The sequence below is a fragment of the Tyto alba genome, unplaced genomic scaffold (genome assembly GCF_018691265.1).
Source record: "Tyto alba isolate M040663 unplaced genomic scaffold, T.alba_DEE_v4.0 Super-Scaffold_17, whole genome shotgun sequence".
Lineage (NCBI taxonomy): Eukaryota > Metazoa > Chordata > Aves > Strigiformes > Tytonidae > Tyto > Tyto alba.
Window position 1 is genome coordinate 4,782,651 of NW_024881279.1, and position 19,175 is coordinate 4,801,825.

Below are 19,175 nucleotides of genomic sequence, written 5' to 3' on the forward strand. Positions count from 1 at the left end.
GAATGGTTTGTCATCAACATCCAGGACGTTTCACATGCCTCCACTAGGTCCTTCAGGCCACAACTTCATCCCCCGCAAGAACAATCCTCCTATAAACACTAAAATATGGTGCCTACGGTAGCAGCCCATTTAAAATGTCTCATTATTGCAGTTTAACTGGTCATTAGCAGCTGGAATCGGCTGATTTCTTATGGATTATGGTTGAAATAATTACTTCACGCTCTGAGCCATTAAAAACCAGTTAATGAGTAGAGGGGGAGAAGGTGCTGATGTGGACACGGATGCAGCACTGCTGGGGGGCGTTCCTCTGTGGGAAACCAGGCTGAGGTTTGTTGCTGGTGGGGTCCAAAGCAATTTAAGCATGAGGTAAGTTAGGGAAATTGTTAAAAAATTAATCTGATACAATTTTGACAACAGTCTAGCCACTGTACTAGTTCCAAAAAGTTGATTTCATGATGTTTTATTTTGTATATTTTGCATTGCCTTTTTTACCAAAAGCTTCTTTTTTAATGGAGCTAATTAGAGGCTGTGTAATTTCTAGAGGAGAAGGGCATAATGCTTCGGGCGCGGTGGCTACTTCTGAGATACCACATTCACTCATAAACTTCGACACGTTCTGTGTGCTTTTAATAAAAAGTGCATGTTAGCTTTTGATGTGGTAACAGAGTGGAGTAGTTTAAGGGTGAAATGCAGATTAAAATTTCTCCATCAGGAGAAATTCATTGACAGTCTTTGAGCATCCTGTTGGCCCGCGCTGTTGTCTATGGCTGTTGACATGTCTTGTTGGAAAAAACATTGGAAGCCCCTGTTTATGGTAGGTGAAAGATGAGCAGGGCCTGTCACAGAGAAGGATTAAAGCAGGTAAGGTGAGAAGGTGCTTGCTGATATCTAGCAAACCCTGGGTTTCTTCTGCTTGGGTTTCTGGTGTCCGGCTCATGGGTGTGTAAGATTTGGGCAATACAGGTGTTTCTCCATAAGGAGTGCCTGGGGTGGAGCATCCATCACTTGATGGTAGGTGTTGTGTCGCTCACGTGGGTGTCCCTGGGTTTGTAGTAAGCACTCGTGGTCCCGTTGTGTTGGTAAGCATCCCCTCGCCCTCGATGATGCTTTGCCCTGGCCGTCAGCCGTGTCCTTCTCCCGCAGTGCTCCATGCCCGCCTGCGTCACCGCGTTCCACGTCACCTGCGCCTTCGACCACAACCTCGACATGCGGACTATTCTAGCGGACAACGACGAAGTGAAGTTCAAGTCCTTCTGCCTTGAGCACAGCACCGGTGCCACCAAGTTGCCTGAGGAGGCACGGACAGAGCCCGACCAAGCCCAGCTGGACTTGGAGAAGGTCACGCTGCGGAAGCAGAAGCTCCAGCAGCTGGAGGAGGACTTCTATGAACTCGTGAAGCCTTCGGAGGTGGCGGAGAACCTTGACTTAAGTGAGTCGCTGGTGGATTTTGTCTACCAGTACTGGAAGCTGAAGAGGAAAGCAAATTCCAACAAACCGCTGCTGACACCAAAAACGGATGAGGTGGACAACTTGGCCCAGCAAGAACAGGATGTTCTCTACCGACGCTTAAAGCTCTTCATGCACCTCAGGCAAGACCTGGAGAGGGTGAGTACAGCTTTTCCTTCAGTGATGTATCCATATGCTCCATCAGGGCCGCTTACATGTGTGCTGGCACCTATAGACAGCACAAGCCCTGTTCCCCCTTGACTTCGACTCCCCTAACAGTTGTGTCCCTTCATCTAGAGCGTTATTCAGAAGAATTACGGTGCTCAGCATGCGTGTATCATCACTGCCAAAGCACCGACACTGATGAAATAAGTTAGTAGTGGTCTCAGCTGGGGGTTCAAAAGAGGAGAGGTGCCTCGGTGAGGCTGGGTGGATGGGAGGCAGATGATGCTGCAGCTTATCTCAAGTATATCTTAATAGTCTCCAGCCACAGAATTCCTGTGCTGCCCCTCAGATGCTTTCCAGCGGCAAGGCATGGGAACACTTCATTATTTACTTACATTAAACATCAAAGACGGGTGAGCGGCAGGAGCGAGCAGCAGGGCCAGCGGGGCTGGGCAGTCCCGGCTCTGCCGCAGCCGAAACTGGGTCGGCTCCTCGGGGAGCTGCCGGCGGAGGCAGAGCTGTGCCAGAGGGTGCAGGTGCCCGCGTCTCCCCGCGGTGCGGGGTGTCCCTGCGCAGGGGAGGGACCAGCCGCCTCCACAGTGGGTTTTTTGGGGGAGAACAAGCGTCGGTGGAGCAGCAGGACCGAAGCGGTGCCGGAGCCCCCCCCCGGGGTTGTGCGCGCTGCCTGCCCACGGGTTTGGCTGTCATGGCTGCGCAGAGGGAAGGAGAAGGGATGGGGCAGAGGCAGGCTGGAGAGGAGGAGGGGCGACGAAGGCGAGGAGCAGCGAGGGGGGGGAAGCACAGGGGAGGAAGCACAGCAACTGGAGTAAGATGGCAGAGAGGGGCCGGGGGGGGAGGGGATGGCTGCGGTAGTGCCACGGCTGGGGGTGGGCATGGGCACAGCATGGAGGGGGGGAGCAGTGGGCTGGGGACAGGCAAGGCAGGGCTGCCAAGTCTGGCGGGCAAGGGCCAAGCTGCTGTTCCTCCCGTGCTTAAAACCTGAGTCCTCCCTGGTTCCACCCCCTCCTGCTCCTGCCAGAGGGGTGAGTCCATGGCCCTTGCTTGGGTCACAGCCCACCCGGGGTGCAAAGCCATGGGAGGGCTCAGGGCATCGCTGGGAGGAGGCGAGGAAGGAGGAAAGCAGGGAAATAGCATTGCTTTGACCTGGTGGAGGATGTTCCCTGAGGAAGAGGGCAGGGGTGCTGCAGGGGCCATGCTGCTCCTAGGGTGATGATGAGCAGGTTGATGCTGCCCCTGCATATCCCTGAACCCTCTCTCCAAGCTGCTGTGGGTCTGCAGCATAATTTAACCCACTGGGAGAAAGGCAGTGTGGGTGAGCACGGTGTTCATGCCCAGGTGGGGTTTCAGCTCTGGACCAGCCCACCCTGATCCCTTGCTGCACCCACCTCCCTGGGTGGGTCTCAGAGCCTGAGAGCCTTCTCCTGCGTAAAAGCAACTGGATTTCAAGCTATTGGTCTCTCTTCTGTGGCCCTATCTGCCTTCAGCCCTGCGTACATCATTGCCATCGCTCTGCCAGTCTGTCCCTCCTTTGCTCCTGCCTTTACTGCATCATGTTTCCATCTCTGTGTTGGTCTGGGCTGGTGCCACCATTAATGGGTCTCCAGCACCACGCTGTAGGCAACAGGCTGCTGCTGCCAGATCTGAAGGTGACAAGTTCAACTGACTTTTTTCCCTCATCTACTTCTCTATATTGTAAATCTAAACCAGGCTATTCTACCTCCCTCTGCTTCCACTTACTCCCAGCTTGACTTTCCCAGCTGCAGTGAACCACTGCTCATCTCTGGGTACAGCGCTTTGCTCCAGGAACTGCCTAACTCAAAGATGCGGCACAGCAGCTTCTCTTTGATTTCTTCATGTCAAAACTACCATGTTTGACCAGATTTCTCATTTTCCAGAGTTGCCTTCAGGCTTCGTGGGGTCATTCCCCATTGGCGTTGAGCCTCTGCTTAGCAGCTCCCTGCCAGGTTTCACTGCCTGGCCCTGGAAGAGCTGTTTGTTTGCTCTGCTTCCAAGAGGGGGAACAATAAACACTGGCTGGATCAAAGTCCAGTGCTGAGATGGGTGATATGGGTTTAAATCCGATGGCTGCCAGTGCATCCCAGGTATCTGATCCTGTCTGTCAGCGTCGCTCACAGCAGCCCCGTTTCACTTGCAAATAGTGAGGCATCACATCAAATAGGGGTCAGGGAAGAGCAGCCCGGAGGGGTGGCTTTCAGAGGGTGTGCATGAGGTATCACTCTCAATTTTAGTATTTTCAGCAATTAATCTGGCAGGAACGGTTGTGATTAGGGGGGCTGATAATGGTATCTGGATCCAGGAATTGGGGAGGCAGAAGCAGCGGGGCAGATGAAGCGGGGGCAGCCAGGGTGATGACATTTCCCTCTGCCACCTCCTAACCACTGTCATTTCTGCACGTCACAGTGTCAGCAAATTAAAGCTATTGCCTGGGAATCCTAATACAGTCGTCCCATCTTCTTATTAGCCTTTTTTAACACTCTGTAATTTTTTTTTTAAAGCTTTTTCCAAAGACTGGTTGTTTAAATTAGCTTTAACATAAAGCTGTAGTTTCCAGGCTTTTATACCAGCACCTAAGCTTGGCTTGGGGAAGCAGCGCTGGATAGTGTTTAGCTGTGTAAGTGTAAATACCAGCAGTCTCTAAGCAGAGCACGAGTAATGTTTTCTTCCAGGAATATCAAATCATAGAGAAGAGATACCACCAAACACTCTGAGATGCAGCTTGCCAGAGGCAGTTGTTTTCCTCATAAAGAAATTTTAGTTTGATGTTTTCTCCAATCCCGAACAAAAAAAAAAGAGAACATAGGAAAATATACAGCTTATAGATTGCTGCTTTATATTTATAGCTAGGGGATACAACAACAACAACCAACAAAAAAAAAAAAAAAAGCAGCTTTTTCTCTGATACTCCTGAGTGTTTCCAAATTGTCCTTAGGTAAGACCAGTGCCATTAGGGGATGGCCACGATGGTCCTGATGCCTTCCCAGCCTTTGGTGGCAGACAATAGGTACGAGTGGGACAACATCCTGGCTTACTCTGTCACTGGGAGAGGCACCAAGGCTCCCAACCCTGTAGGGACAGTCCCCCAAGCCTGGAAATACCCCAGTCTTCCTCTGCAGAGAGGGGCTTGAGGGGGAGGAATTAGAGACATCGGGGTCACACCCGAGTATGGACATAGCCACGCATGTTACTGCTCATGCCTTCATTCGGGCCACCTCCTCCTTACCTTATTACAGGCAGTTTTGCTCTTTCAAAGCATCAGGAAGCTGAGTAACTGCTGTCAGATCCTGTTAGCTGCCATTAGCATTTTCTGCTTCGCAGCCGAAACCCTCCGTTTCCTCCGAAAGCCGTGATGCTCACCGCAGCCATGGTGACAGAGCCCGGCTCTCCAGCCACCCGTACGCGGGGCTGGCAAAAAGCGTGGCGCTGGAATCCGTCACGAGGCAGATGCCAGCGGGTTTCACACGGTAGCTCTGTCGTCTGGGGCTGCTTGGGGGGGTTTTATCAGCAACCCCGTGTGACAAGCAGGGTTTAATCGCTGCTGCGCTGGCTCACGTGAGCATTTCTGTCTTGTGCTTTGCCTTTTGCATTTAGGGCTTCCTGCTTTTTTCATAAAATTGCTTGAACTGGGACAAAATGCACCAGTGATTTGGAGGTAGATGTGGAGCAAGTGTGTGCAACTGTATAGAGGGGCCAGATTTGGGGGAGGGAGGCTGTGCTGGCTGCTGACCTGGGCCAGCATCACCTGGATATTTTGCTGTATTTTCTATGCTCTGTCCCAGCTTTTGCTTTAGGGCAACAGGCAGTTTTGTACGGCTCCGATGTTCAGCAGATTGGTAGCCTCATACTTGCAGCTCCATCCCAGCTGTGCCCCTTCCCTGCACTGCCTGTGGGAAGAGGGTCCCTCCCTCCCTGCGAACGGAGCAATTTGTGGATGGGAACTACCAAGGTACTTGTTAACATTTGGCATTTTTTGGTGCAGCTTTCTGTCAGGCGTGAACAGGGCACGTACGTGATGCAGCTGCTGGGCCGAGGCTCAGCGCGATGCTCGGACACTCGGGGCTCTGAGCGTATGCTGGGATTTTGCAGAACTATATTATAATGCTCCTTCTACAGCATATTCCCTTCCAAGACTTTCCAAATCCTTTAGAGACATTAACTTCTTCATATAGGTCTGTGAAAATTAACAGGAGATTAAAACAGTCTGTGTGTCTGCATCATTGCCGTACCTGGGTAAGATCACAAAATAATTTGCCTGTTTCTCATGGCTCTCTTCCCATTTTGTGGGTCTTGGTCACTTTGTGCGCTGATGTATATCAAGAGCAGAGTTAAATCATGTGCTGCAACAAGTACTGAAAATTAATCCCAAATAATTGGAGCAGATTAGCAGCGTGCTTGGCCCCATTTGGATCCCTGCGTGCTGTGTTATTCGGGCTGAATTTGTGCCCTGGAAAGCACTGATGCCAAAGGGCAAACCCTGCCTGTGAATTCAGGCCTTTGATGGGAGAAGTTAAAGGTTCACTTGCGTATTATTTTTGTTCAAAAGAAGAGAAGGGAGAGAGAGACTCCCCCCTACATGCAGCATCCTACGTGGGCCCCTGCCTGGGGAGGCATGTGGACCCAGGGCTGCCCCAGCCTCGCCCCGGGCAGGATGGTCCCAGCTCTCTGCTGGCCAAAGCACTGGGAGCAGTGGTGGCCGAGCTGTCCCTCGTGCTGGGACAGAGGCTGGTGGAGCCCTGGCTGGGCTTTCCAAGGTGGCTGCTCTGGTTTGGGGTGGGTGCCCCAGGCACGTTGGCGGGGATCCGCAGGGAGACTTGGTGCTGCAGGAGAGACATGCTGGTGGGGTAAGGAAAGCCGTATCTCCGGAGAGAACCGTGCTGCCTTATGGCTTTTGTGTGCCATGCTGGAGAAGCCAACCAGCCCTGCTCGTCCCCACCATGAGGTCCTGGCTGTCGGAGCCAGAACAGAGACCAGAATCATTTGCTGCATGGGTTTTCCCATATATATTACACTGTTTGGATCAAGAGTGTTCACCTCTAGTCCTGGCACATTCAGAGAGCCCTGGTAGGAGTTTTGGTGCAGCACAGATGATGGTGAGATGAAGAGGAGTGAATCCTGGGGAACAGGGATTTCCCTGAGCAGCAGAAGCAACGACACCGCTTGAGGGGACCCACTTTGACCCTGCCTAAACCAGACACTGTTTCTTGTGTTTCTGTAGGTTAGAAATCTCTGTTACATGGTGACGAGACGGGAGAAAATGAAACACACCATTTGTAAACTCCAGGAGCAGATCTTCCATCTCCAGATGAAGCTTATTGAGAAAGATCTTTACCCAGGTCAGTACCGCTTACCAGAGCTTGTTCTTGGAGACCCTGTCCCTGCCGTCCTCTGAAGCCAAAGACTGATGCCCAAGCCGCAGCCCCCCACCCCAATAAAACCAGAGCTGCCCCCTCACCTGCAGTGTTACTTAAGCACAGTCCATATGCTGTCTCTTTGCCCGTCTCCAGTTTTGTTCAGAAACACACAATAAAGCCATACCCTGGGTGACCGGAGTGTCGGAGCAAATTGTTTTCACAGATCCCTCTCAATTCTCCTCTTCATGTCAATCAGACAGAAGGACCAAGCGTTTGGTTAGGTGATGATGCTGAGGCAGTGTTTTTGGTGACTTCTGTGGAGATGGAGCTCTTTGGGACGAGATGGCGAATCCTGGGCACGGGGCTGCTGATGCTGGGGCCGATCCACAGCAGCTGGCTCCCTGGCACAGGTCAGCAGCCCTTGCTTTGGACTCTTGACAGATGCCTTTGGCTCTGTCAAGAATTGAGGGTTAAGCTGCTGGTGGGATGTCTGTTGCTCCTAGAGACCAGCTCCCTTAGCTCTGCTCAGCTGCAGTTCTCTGCTCCACATACCTATTAGTGGAGAACATCACAGTACTGCATGCAAAGGCTCTGGCAACTTTTATTAAGGAAATAAAAGTTGGTTTCCTTCTGTCCTATATTTTTTTTCTTCCTTTTGCTGGAGCCCACAGCTCTTGCTGCCTCCTCCTTTCCTTTCAGTGGCAGGACAGACCAAACCCCATGGCTGCAGTTTTTCCAGCAGCAGCATCTGGTGCTTTGGCAGGCTTTTCCGACGGTTGTTGTGTTTGTGGCTTTGGAGTTGCATTTGAAGCCATCACATGGTTGGGGTTTCTTCAGGAACCGTCTGGACTGAGCTTTGCTTGACAAAAGTTTCCTTTGACTGAAGTTTTGGAGGCTGAGAAATGTGTATGTTGAGATGTTTGTGACTTGGAGCCTGTGCAAATTCCTCTCGATGTCCAGAGCTGGGTGGCAGTGTGGGGCAGGGATGGCTGGGACCCCAAGGTGTGCTCTGGGGGGATGTGGGTCCTGTAAATCTCAGTCCCCGTGGCACAGATCAGTGACACTGTGTGTTGCTCCAGATGTCCTCACTGAACCGGCAATACAGTTCGCCAGCCTGGGCACACACAAAATGTTGTTCCTGGCTGTTCCCACCAAACGGAGACCCCGCATTCCACATCCTGAGAGCCATTCCCTGGCACCCTGGAGATTTGTGGCAGGTGATGCTCCCCACAGGGATGCTGCTGGCTGCAATGGCCAGGCGGGAGGGCCAGCTCGGAAATAATGGGTGGATAAAAGACAAGAGCAACAAACTGAGGTCTTGAAGGCAGATGCCATGTGCTGTTGCTGCTGGGTCTGCGGGTTTTGGGGGGATCGCAGAGGACCTTGTGATGCTCTTCAGCTGGACGAACCCAGTTTAGCATTTGCAGCTCTCAGAAGGAGACAGGTGCAGAGCAGTTTGACAGGAAGGCTTTTTGAGCTCACCTCCCTTGCCAAGGGGGTGTTTAGATGGCTGGAAATGCCCTTGGGGACCTGCATCCCCCAACATACCTTGGGGAGTCCGACCTGTGGTGTGTGTCCGACCCTCTCTCTAATGCAGTGATGGGGTGGGAGTTGGCAGCTCCTCCCAGTAAGGGCTGGGACCCTCCCCGGCGGGGTGCGGGTACCAACCAGCGAGGGGGGAGCTGTGTCGGGGCTCTGCTGCTCACATTTTGGGGCTGTTTGCACTGCCAAGTGCCAGCGCCATGCGATTGCCCTTCCTGAATATGTTACGGGTGTGCTCCAGGTGGGGGGTAAAAGCACGACTGCCATTGATGTTTGTTCTGCCTAAAGGTGAGTGATCAGAGACAAACCTGGGGTGAGAGGGTGACTGGCAATGGCTGGCATGCAAGCTGTGGCATTGCTTCATACGTTTTGATGCAAACGTTCTCTCCTGCCCCAAATGGTTGATGTTTGCCAATTTGTTTTCTGCTCTGAACAAACAGAGCTGAGCTGCTCATCTCTCCTAGGATGAGCTTTTCGGTTGAGCCTGAGCAGGGGGGCTGCTGCTTCTGGGACCTGTCTCCTGTGAGTTGCAGCTGCCAGGGAAAGGGCCTGGCTGTGGGAATTTGGTCCTGGGATCTCCAGATGGTTTGGGCACCTGGGTCCTTCCCATGCCAGGGGGATATCAGGAACCCGAGTGCCTTTCGGCATCAGTGCATAGGGTCTCCAGAGCTTGGGAGGAGTTCCCTTGCCAGGATGTAGCATCAAGCCGTAAGTTGTGATCCCAAATGTGGGACGAGAGGGTGGCCCTGTTAGCTGTGACAGTCGTAGTGCAGGCAGGAGCACGGCATCGGTGCGTCCCTGCTCCCCAGGGCAGCATGTGGTCCTCACGCTGACGGCGGGAGCAAGCGCTGGGGCCAGCCGCAGCCCGGCACAGAGGGTGTAAAGGAGATCAGGGAACCCTTCCTGCAGCAGCTACACCGCCGTGCCCGTGCCTGGCATAGCGTAGCAGTCCCACAGAAAGCCGTTTGATGCTTATTTTCTGCTTCGGCTCCCCACTGTCCCGTGCCAGTCCCATCCCAAACACACACCATTACACCCCGATCCTACCACATGCTCCACGTGTTCGCTGAGCCTCCTCTGTGCCAGTTGATGATACTCAGAGCTAAAGATACTCGGCACCCAGTGGGACCAAAGTGATGGATAACTCACTGCTGCATTTGCCATCATTACAGAGTGCCGACTGGGTTGAAAATTGGGGGATGGTTCTGGTAGCACACGCTCCTCACAGCTCCCCATCGGGCTGCTCTGCACACCTGGGGGTTCTCGGAGAAAGGACGAAGTCTCCATTATTTTGCCTGGATGAGGCCAGTTTTTAACTGCTGTTACAGTAGTCATCGGCTGAAATCTGTTGGGGTCATTCCAAAGATGGTTTTGGCACAAAGTTTTTTTTGGAATGGCTCCCACATAAAACTCAAAACAGGAGGGGTTTATTTTTCCCCGCTGACAAATGATTATTTAAGCAGGAGATTTTTAATAAAATTAGTGAGAACTGCCCGTGTAAAATGAACCCACCTCTCCCCCCCTGTATTTTTCTTGCATTCAGTGGAAAGTACACACTGTCTGGCTTTGAAGCACAGCTACTATTTTGACAGGTTCCTCTTCAAAAAGTACTGCTTGGGTTTCTCTTTAGCCCCATTGTGCTGTCTAAACAAAGTTAGATTTTTATTTTGTAAGTGAAGTGAAAAATGTGTCTGCCTTTCTTCAGTTATTTGGCAGGAATGTAGCAAATACCAATTTTGCTTTTGCTTTTCTTTCTTTCAGTGAGTCCTTTGGGTCAGGAGGGGTTCCTGGCTTGGTAACCCCAGGACTGTAAATCCTCTGTTAATCCAGACTCAGGCAGGTGCAATGCGAATTCCCTCCCCTGCTCACCCGGTACATTTCCACTGCCACAGCAAGGGGAGAGCAGAAATTATTCCCTCTGAACCATCCAGTCCATGGCCTCTCTGCTGAGGCTGTTTGCAGGTCTGCTGCTGGCTGACATAATAAACACACTTGTTTCTTAAAATCATTGCTCTTAACAGCTGCAAAGCTTGTGCAGGTTCAACCTATGGGTCAGACACTGAAAAACTGCATGTCTCACCTCTACTTCCATCAGTCCCCTACGTTTCGGTTTAAGGGTATTATCCTTCCCCCTCTGAAGAGTAATAGAAGTTTTAGCATGGGCTTATGTAGGAGAATGACCTAACAGAGTAAGTAAAAACTGCTGAAGCATTTTGCTTGGCAATACAAGTTGTATTTTTATAGGGTATTTGTCCTGTTTACCCAAGAGGAATAAATCCAGTAGAAGTTCAAAGCCATTTAGGAAATACAGGTTTTTAGCTGAATGTCTACATAGCTAAGAGTTGTATCCCTGGCTTTCCATAGGCAATGCCGGTCATCTTTCCTACCTCATTTACTAATGTTCAGTGCACTGCTTGAGTTTTGCAGCTCTGCAAGTTTTTCACCCTGGCACAATATGAGTGTGAGGGGTTACTATTGCCTAAAGGTCAAATCAAATCAAGGTCTGCTTTAAACCGCTGCCGGTACCACTGCTGTCAAACGGGCTTTGCAGCTGAATCCCTCAGGAGATGCTCTTGTCGGTGATGGGTGACACCCCGCCGGGTTTGGAGGTCCCCGTGGCTCCTGGAAGATGTCTGAGCAGGGTTTGGGGTTACTCCCTTCTGCTGCTCCCACCACTCCTCACCCCAAAGCCCTGGTCCAGGAGGGCCCACAGGTGGCTATAGGGTCTCCAGCAAGGCCCCTGCCGTCAGCAGGACTGCTCCTGCAGCCCTCTGAAGTTCATGGCCGAGGCCCAAACCTCTTTTTTATATAACCTATGGGATTCAGATTTACTTAATCTAGAGAGACTTTAGCTTGCACTTGGCCCAGAAGTGGCTGTTCTTCTCCCTTTGGCTTGGAGTTGTTTGCAGGTCTGGTCCAGGTCTCCACTACAGGGGTGTGCCCCAGGGGAACTTGCTCACCGCAAGTGATGCCACGTCTCACACGGAGTTTTCCTTTTTTTCTAAAAAATGCCAGAACAAACTGGGAAGAAGACAAAGGGTAAGAAAAGTGACCCGAGAAGGAAAGGAAGAGATGGTAGAAAAAATAGTCCTGAGAAGAAAGAGAAAAGGAAATCAGTCAACGAAACTGTATTGGGACAACTGGGTAAGTCTGATTTTATGGGTGCAGAGTTGACCCATGCCGCCGGAGGCTCCTGGTTTTGGGGAGCAGGGTTAAGAATCCCAGGCCCTGGTCCCTCTTGCACGTACATGGTGGAGTTACACCTGTGGCTGTGGGAGCCTCTTCCATCTCTCCCTCATGGCCATCAGCCTGAATCACCGAGGTCCTCCAGGAGAGACCACATCAGAGACATGGTCCCCAGTGGGGCAGGGGGGCGTAAAATTCCCCCCCACCCTCCCCACAGCCCCAGGGCTTGCGCATAGATGAGGAGAATGTGTTACAAATCCTGTAACGTGCTGCTGGAGCTCGATTTCGCCTTCTGGTGATAAAATCAGACTTACCCATCCTGTGGTATAGGGTTAACCCCCCCAGTATCTTCTGTGCTGTGCACCGATGGTGAATTCGGCGCCTGGGCTGGGCATTTTCATGGCATGGACTGTCCAGGACCGTGCGGTTGTGCTGGTTGTGCCGGCGGTCCGGGAGCATCCAGGAGGCAGGCACAAAGCGTGGCCGGGCTCTTGAGTTCACTGCGGCGGGTGAGGAGATGCAGGCTGGCTCTGCGGATGCTTCACCCACCTCTGGTCTTCACCATCAGCTACAACCTCCCGCTACTCGGCAGCAAACGGGGCCGGGAGGGGCAGGGAAGTGAAAAAAAGCAGCACAAAAACGTCTTTTTTGACAAGATCCTTGACAACTGTCTATGGTTTTTACATGGAATTGGGGTTTTTTTTCGTCTTCCTCCAGCGCTGTCACCTCCACCAGCCTGCGGGGCAGGAGGTGATGAGTTCATGCGTGCTCAGCTGCCCCACGGGTGCACAGGGGGTGCAGCAGTCCCATGGGGCTCTCGGACAGCCTGGGGGTGCTCTAAAACCCTCCTGGGGGTACAGAGACTTTCTGTGGGAGGTCTGGGGTTGTGGGCCACCCTGCCTTGCTCTGCTTTACCCATTGCTCACCCCAACTCTACTGCTTTCTGTTCATCTCTAAGCCTGTTGGGTTTTAGGCAGGAGCCCCTTTGGAAGCGGGGCTTTTGTGCTCATCCTGTCTCTGTGCTGTTCTCTGCTAAAGAAACTTTGTTTTTTCTGGGGCAAATTCCTTCAAATGGTGGAGAACTGGGGCATCGCTGGGAAAAGCTGCATTGCTGCGAGCCTGGGAAACCAGGCAGTGGAGCCAAAGCTTCACCAGGGTCTTGTCAGCTCCTGGATTTTGTTAAGGGCTTGAAGCATCCCTTGGGGCTGCAGTCAGCAGAGAAGGGCTGGGGGAAGGCGAGCTTGGCAGCGCTCTTTGGCACCCAGGTACCATGCGATCCCCTAAGCTCATCCCTGCTCCTGCTTCCTCCCCCTGCACTGCAGTGGTGCCAGGGCAGGGGGGGGCTGTCTTCTCCAAAAGGACCGTGGTGACCTGCCAGGAGGTGTGGGGCTGCCACCGTGACAGTGTCACCTCCAAGGGGGGGGGGGGGGGGGGCCGGGGAGGATCTGACCTGAGCGACCTTCCCCAGTGCCACCCTTGAGCAGCCCTGGCACTGCGCAGGGTGTTTTGTTTGTCCCCGCTGCGGTGGTGGTGTCCGCGGGGTCACGTCCTGTGTCACTGCTCCCCGGGGAACGTGATGCCAAGCTGTCACCGAGACCGTCAAACACTGCGGACGGGAGTCACCCTGCCCGTGCCACTGCTCTTTCCCTCTTCTGTTGCGAGACTGACTGTGTTAAAAGGAAAGCTCTTGCCTGAAATCAAAAATCAAACCTAATTTTTCCTCCATCCATAAAACCAGCTCCGAACTTGTAGGTTGTTACAGGTATTAAAACTGTGCATGCTTGTGCAGGTACGCGTCTTTCCAGTCACTAATTAATTAGACCCAGCCCAGCCCACAATGCTCGCTCTTGCTCTCAGAGAGAAATATTAGGAAGTTTTCCATCTTTTTTCATTCCAGCCTGTCACCTCTGCTCCACCTCTTCAGTTTTCACACCTCTGGAGTATTCAGAGATGTTCTCAGACCTGCCCTCCCTGCCTTTTCTCTCAGATTTAGCGCCAGTCCCATCACTCCACTGACCGCCTGGCTTGGGTGGTCTCTGGGTTTTTGACAGCATGTGGTGGCCCGGTGGCAGCTGCTCCTTGGGGAACCTGTCACCCCTCCCCAGGGCACAGGTTCCACTCTGGTAGTAGTCACCAAATTTTTAGGCTTACACCCAGATTTTTTGTCTGCTGCCTTTGCATGGGAATGTCTTTTCCACCTGTGCTGGGGTGGGTTGGGACTCGGCATCTTCACTGCAGAAAGATGCTCAGTTTAGATTCGGGGAGGACAGTGGAGTGTTGGATGTGGGGGATCCCTTGGGTTGTTGTGCTGCGGCCTCGGTGAACCTCAAATTCAGCATTAGTGCTGGAGTAACCCCTCTTCTGTGTCCTGATGTGGTGCATTATGGTTGACCTTTTGAGCATTTTTCTGGGAGTTCCGCTGAAGTTGGTGGCAGTGTCAGAGGGCAGCGTGGCCGTTCCTGGCTCCTGAGGCAATCTTCCACTTTTGTTTTTTTCCAGGCTTGTCAACCTCCTTCCCCATCGACGGGACCTTCTTCAACAGCTGGTTGGCACAGTCGGTCCAGATCACCGCCGAGAACATGGCGATGAGCGAGTGGTCCCTCAACAACGCCCACCACGAGGACAGCACCCCCGGCCTCTCCGAGGAGCTCCTCCAGGACGAGGAGACCTTGCTGAGCTTCATGATGGACCATTCCCTCAGGTCCCCGTTCAAGCAGAGCGAGGCCACAAAGAAAGTGAAAAGCAAAACGAGAACGAACACTAAGAAAAAGCTGCCCAGGAGCAGCCCCCCCGCTGGGGGTGGGAGCCACCCGGAGAGCTCGGAGCCCTGGACTAACAACGCCAGCGACTTGTCGGATGATGCCGCCAAGCCCTTCGCTCCGGATTCCAGAGCGAGCAAGGCGGAGAAAGGGGCGGCGAAGCTTCCCACCGACCGCAAAGGGACGGGCGAGGCAAAAAAGGTGGCCAAGAAGGGCTCTGTCCCGAAAGCCAGCGAGCCTCACCCCCCTGCCGGGGCGAGGGGCTGCATCGGCAAGGAGGAGGAGGAAGAGGAGGAGGAGGAGACGCCGCGCTGCGCTCAGCCGGAGCCCAGCCCCGCGGCCAAAGTGCCTGACTCCGTAGGTAGCCCCAAAACCGTCGTGCGGTTCAAATTACCAAAGGAGAGCCGAGGGACTCGGAGGTCGCAGCCCCCCAAGCCCGACGGCGCCGGCGGAGCTCCCTTGCGTCGTTTCGACGCCGAGACGGACGGCTACTTCTCCGACGCAGAGATGAGCGACTCGGACGGGGAGTCCCGTGGCGGCAGGGCGCAGCGGGGCCAGCTGGATGCGGCTGGCGAGGACATCGTCAGGATGAGCATCCTGGCATCCTAACTCCTCCCCACCACGCCGGCTCGACGAGGCCTCAATCCAGTTACAACTGCCATGTCCAATTTCTGCCTGGTATCATAGCAAGGGGGGTTTTTAATATGTGTATATAGTTGGAAATTCGACACTGTTGTCTTTCTCTTCTCTATACGCCTGAGATACAGCTTCAGCTTCACCGACATCGATGACCGTGACAGTAGTGGTCCCTCCCCGGCTCCCTGCCAGACCCCACTTCCCGGGAATGCAAGCTGGCGCCCAGCGGGACCAATGCTGAGGGTGCCGAGAGGGCGGAAGGTGCCGGTACCCATGCTTTCTGCAGGGATGACAGTTTAAATAATGGGCATTATTTAAAGAGGGGCAGATTTCTGCCCGGGACGGTTGCCCCCGGAGCAGGGAGCAAGCGGAGGGTACGGTAGCGGCCAGCTGCGGGAGGGGAAATACCCGCTGGTGTGCATATATACAAGGAAGCCAAAATAAGCGATACTAAAATAAATAATGACTAAAGCACAAAAAGCTTGTTGGAGGAAAGCGCTTGGGGTGGAAGAGAGCAATGTTACGTTTCTATTTTTAGAAAAAAAAAAACTCACCACCTCGGTCATTGTTTTTCCCCTCACCTTTCCATCTGGTCGGGATCCATCCAGGCGCCAGGATGCAAAATTTCTCCCCATCCTTGCCCCATGGGTCAACCCTGTTGAGGTTGTTAGAAAAAACGAAGTGATTTACTCAGGTGAATTGAGCAGCTGTTAGCAAGCTGGAAAATGGAAATGGGGGGCAGGGTGGAAGAGAAAAGCATCCTTCAAAAACACCGTGGGGAGTCGGAGTTGGTTTAACCCGGAAGGTTGAGCGAAGTTTTTCTGCCCATGCTTCTCTCCGATGGCTGCCGTGGTCCCACTGTGCCGGGGCAGCACGTTTGAAATCCCCTTTGCACAACGAAATGCTTGGCCACGTGGCCAAACGTACCGTCACCGAGGGGAAATGGAAACCCTTGCCTTCACCATTTTGTTTTCCTACTAAACGCTACAATGGAAATGGTGAATTTATTCCTCCCCATCCTTTTTTTTTTTTTTTTTTTTTTTTTATTTTTTTTTATTCCTTAAATCCTGGTTACAAGCTGTTGACTCGTGGGAGGGTGATTCACAGAAGCTGACATTATAAATATTACAATAATTTAATGCATAAAATGTCCCCAATAAGCCTTAAATGTTGTTTAAAAGCCCATGTTACCTACAAGTCAGGCGAATTTCCATGTTTGCACTTAATTGCACCATTACTTCGGTTTTGGCTTCAAAGGTCACAGTTAAGTCGTGCTACGTGTTTTATTGGAGTGACCCCAGTGTGAGCTCAGGGAACAAAAAAAAAAGGAATTCACTGAAACTTTTGTTGTTGTTGTTTTTTAAAAATAAAAAATGTTAAAAAAAAAAACTAAAAAAAAAAAAAAACACAAACCAAACCTGGGACACTTCTGCAACCGGTTAAACCCATCACTAAACAAAAAAACCTTGCAATTGTCAAACCAATCAGTCAAATAATTTTGTGGATGCCAAAGAATATTTTGACAGTCAAGCAGCACAGCCAGAAACCGGAAACTTGTCATTATGAAAAAAATTGGAAGTTATTTAGCAACAAAGGACTAAAGACACACTCATAACACACTGCTGCGGCGTTAGGTTCCAAGCTTGCTCCGAGGGATGCTGCTGCTCCGAGACCGCATCCTGCCGTTTTGATTTCTGATGCTTTTTGCTCATTTCACTGTGAGCTTTCTTTTGAAACTCTGAGACTCCATCAGTTGATGTTTTAGAGTAGATCATCTTTATCAGCCTTCCAAAGTCCTTAATATTGATAAAATTGCAGCAAAGATAAGCGATGACAGCCTAGCTCATCCCAGGCATGGCGAGCGGCGGGGGCTTCGGGTCGGATGCTGAGCGCCTGCACCTAGCCCTGGCTAAGCCCAACACTAACCCAGCTGAGACTGACCATGCCTGGGGAGGAATCTTCCTCAGATGGGAAAAATGTTACACAAGTTATTAGCAGGAAAAAAAAATAATTAAAAAAAAAAAAACCACAACAGAAAATCAACAAAATGGGAACCACCTTTGTTATAAATTAGCATAATCCATTGAGGTTGGAAATGAAAATCTGCTCATTAATTAAGGCTCAGTATGTTCAGATAATGTTAAATACAGTAAATAGGACTTAGTTTATCTTATCAGGCTTGCTAGCTTTAGCTACAGTATCCTAGTATAAGAGTCAACAATAATCAATATGCTGCCTTTTAATGAATCTTGCTTCCGTGTGCTTCACTCAATTATGGTTAAAAAAAAAAAAGCAATCCACAAATTTCACTGTACACAGCTCCATTCATCAGCTTCTGCACTACTTGTCTTCTCAGTACAGGAAAGCAAAAAGGGGGAGACTTTAAAGAACAACCAACCTGGCACCACCAGCACCAGGCAATAAAACAGTCTGAAACACACCCAAAACATGAGGCATCGTATTTTGCCATCAGGAGACAGCATTTAGGTGGGGAAAGCTAAAGAGGGTTGGTGGGGCACATCAAAACCAGGGAGAAGAAGGGGGGTGGGGGGAATAGAGAGGAGAAAAGGGGCTCTCGTGAGCCAAGGAGCTGAGCGAGGGCTGGACCTCGGCAGGATGCTGCAGCCACCCCGGTGCATCCACTGCCCAGTGCATCCTCGCCAACGCCTCAGGGCAGGGGAGCCTGCTGTTGGGGAGAGAAAATGCACAAGGGAAATATTTTTGATGTTAATGTATTTTGAAATTAATAGGAAAAAAAAAAAAAAGGGGGTTTATTTTAGTAGAGAAATGTTGTCTTTTAAGATGTATAAACTGCAGGAATTGACATTTGCACTGTAAGAGCACCCGTTTCCTTGGAGAAGCAGCAGCCGTTGAGATGAGGATGCAAATAGCATCATACCCGGATCGTGGAGCACGGCCCCAACCTCAACCCCAGCCCCGACGGCTGCCAGAGTTTCCCGAGCACAGCTCTGATTCCACACACCCATTTTCCCCACACTCATTTTTAAACCTTTTTTTTTTTTTTTTTTTTCCCACTTGCGCCTGTTTTACAGGGTTTTACAGGGTTTGGATGCCTGCTGGCCCACGGAGCTCGGCCCAAGGTGGGATGCAGAACGGAGCCCGGGGGTGAGAGCGGGGTGTGGGAGCAGCTGCCAGTGGGAAGATGCTGCTGCAGGGCAGGGCGTGAGGTTTGGTTGTTCTTTAAGGGAATCCCCCCACAGTTTGCGCCATTCCACATCCAAAACAGACCCACTTCACATCAGTTACAGGAAACGATATGAATGTCGCAGGAGGAGAAACCCTTCTGTTTTCTTTGTTTCAAAGAACGTGATGTGCCATTTGTTAATATAAAAGAGAAATATTGAAAATATATTGAAAAGAGCAATTTTAAATTATTTTTGGCTTATGTTGCAATATTTATTTTCTTGTATTAGAAATTCCTTTGTAGAGAAAAAATGTATTTTTCATTAATGCAAAAACCTATTTCTCCTTTTTGTACATTTTCCATGTTAGTTAATCCTTAAAGCAATATAATGTTATCAAACTCGTTCTGTGTGAGACTGTATTATGCATGCTATTTGTGTTGCCTTGGAATAGCTCTGTCTGCCATTATTTTCATCCTGTTTAGATACAGTGTATGCTTTAATACACATTGGGACCATGGCCCATTGCTTATGAAAAAAACCCTTTGCATTCCTCAATGTGTTGGCAAATGCAGTCAATAAAGCAGTGTTTTCTGTGTACCTCTGTGTCGGTGTGGTGAGCAAGGTCACACAGAGCAAAGTCACCCAGGGACCAGAGGGACTGTCGGAGCATCCTGGGGGGGGTTACAGCTCTGTGAGTGGGGATGTGGCCCTGCTGATGGAGCCACTCGCTGCCCGTGAATAGGAAATTTCTGAATTTTCATTGCATTTCCATTTCCATTGCCAGACCTCAGCAAGCCCTTGGGGAGCTTGGCTGGAGACTGAGTGCTGGAGGGGAGACCCCAAGCAAGAGGCTGCTCACAAAGTCCCCAGTGCCTGAAAGTTTCTGTAATTCAGGGTAACCACCT

At 51.3% G+C, this 19,175-nt stretch overlaps 1 protein-coding gene across 4 annotated transcripts in view; it reads left to right on the forward strand.

Moving 5' to 3' along the window:
• JADE2 (jade family PHD finger 2) overlaps nucleotides 1-18,867 on the forward strand; it is an 82,682-nt gene extending 63,815 nt beyond the window's left edge. For 3 of the 4 annotated variants that reach the window (XM_042789953.1, XM_033006031.2, XM_033006030.2), the window contains 4 exons: nucleotides 1,144-1,605; nucleotides 6,866-6,983; nucleotides 11,559-11,687; nucleotides 14,229-18,867. In XM_042789953.1, coding sequence (XP_042645887.1) covers nucleotides 1,144-1,605; nucleotides 6,866-6,983; nucleotides 11,559-11,687; nucleotides 14,229-15,097 — 1,578 coding nt within the window. In that variant the 3' untranslated portion in view covers nucleotides 15,098-18,867. The remainder of the gene's footprint in view (nucleotides 1-1,143; nucleotides 1,606-6,865; nucleotides 6,984-11,558; nucleotides 11,688-14,228) is intronic. The other variant, XM_033006032.2, reaches the window with a different exon arrangement.
• Nucleotides 18,868-19,175: the final 308 nt, after the last annotated feature.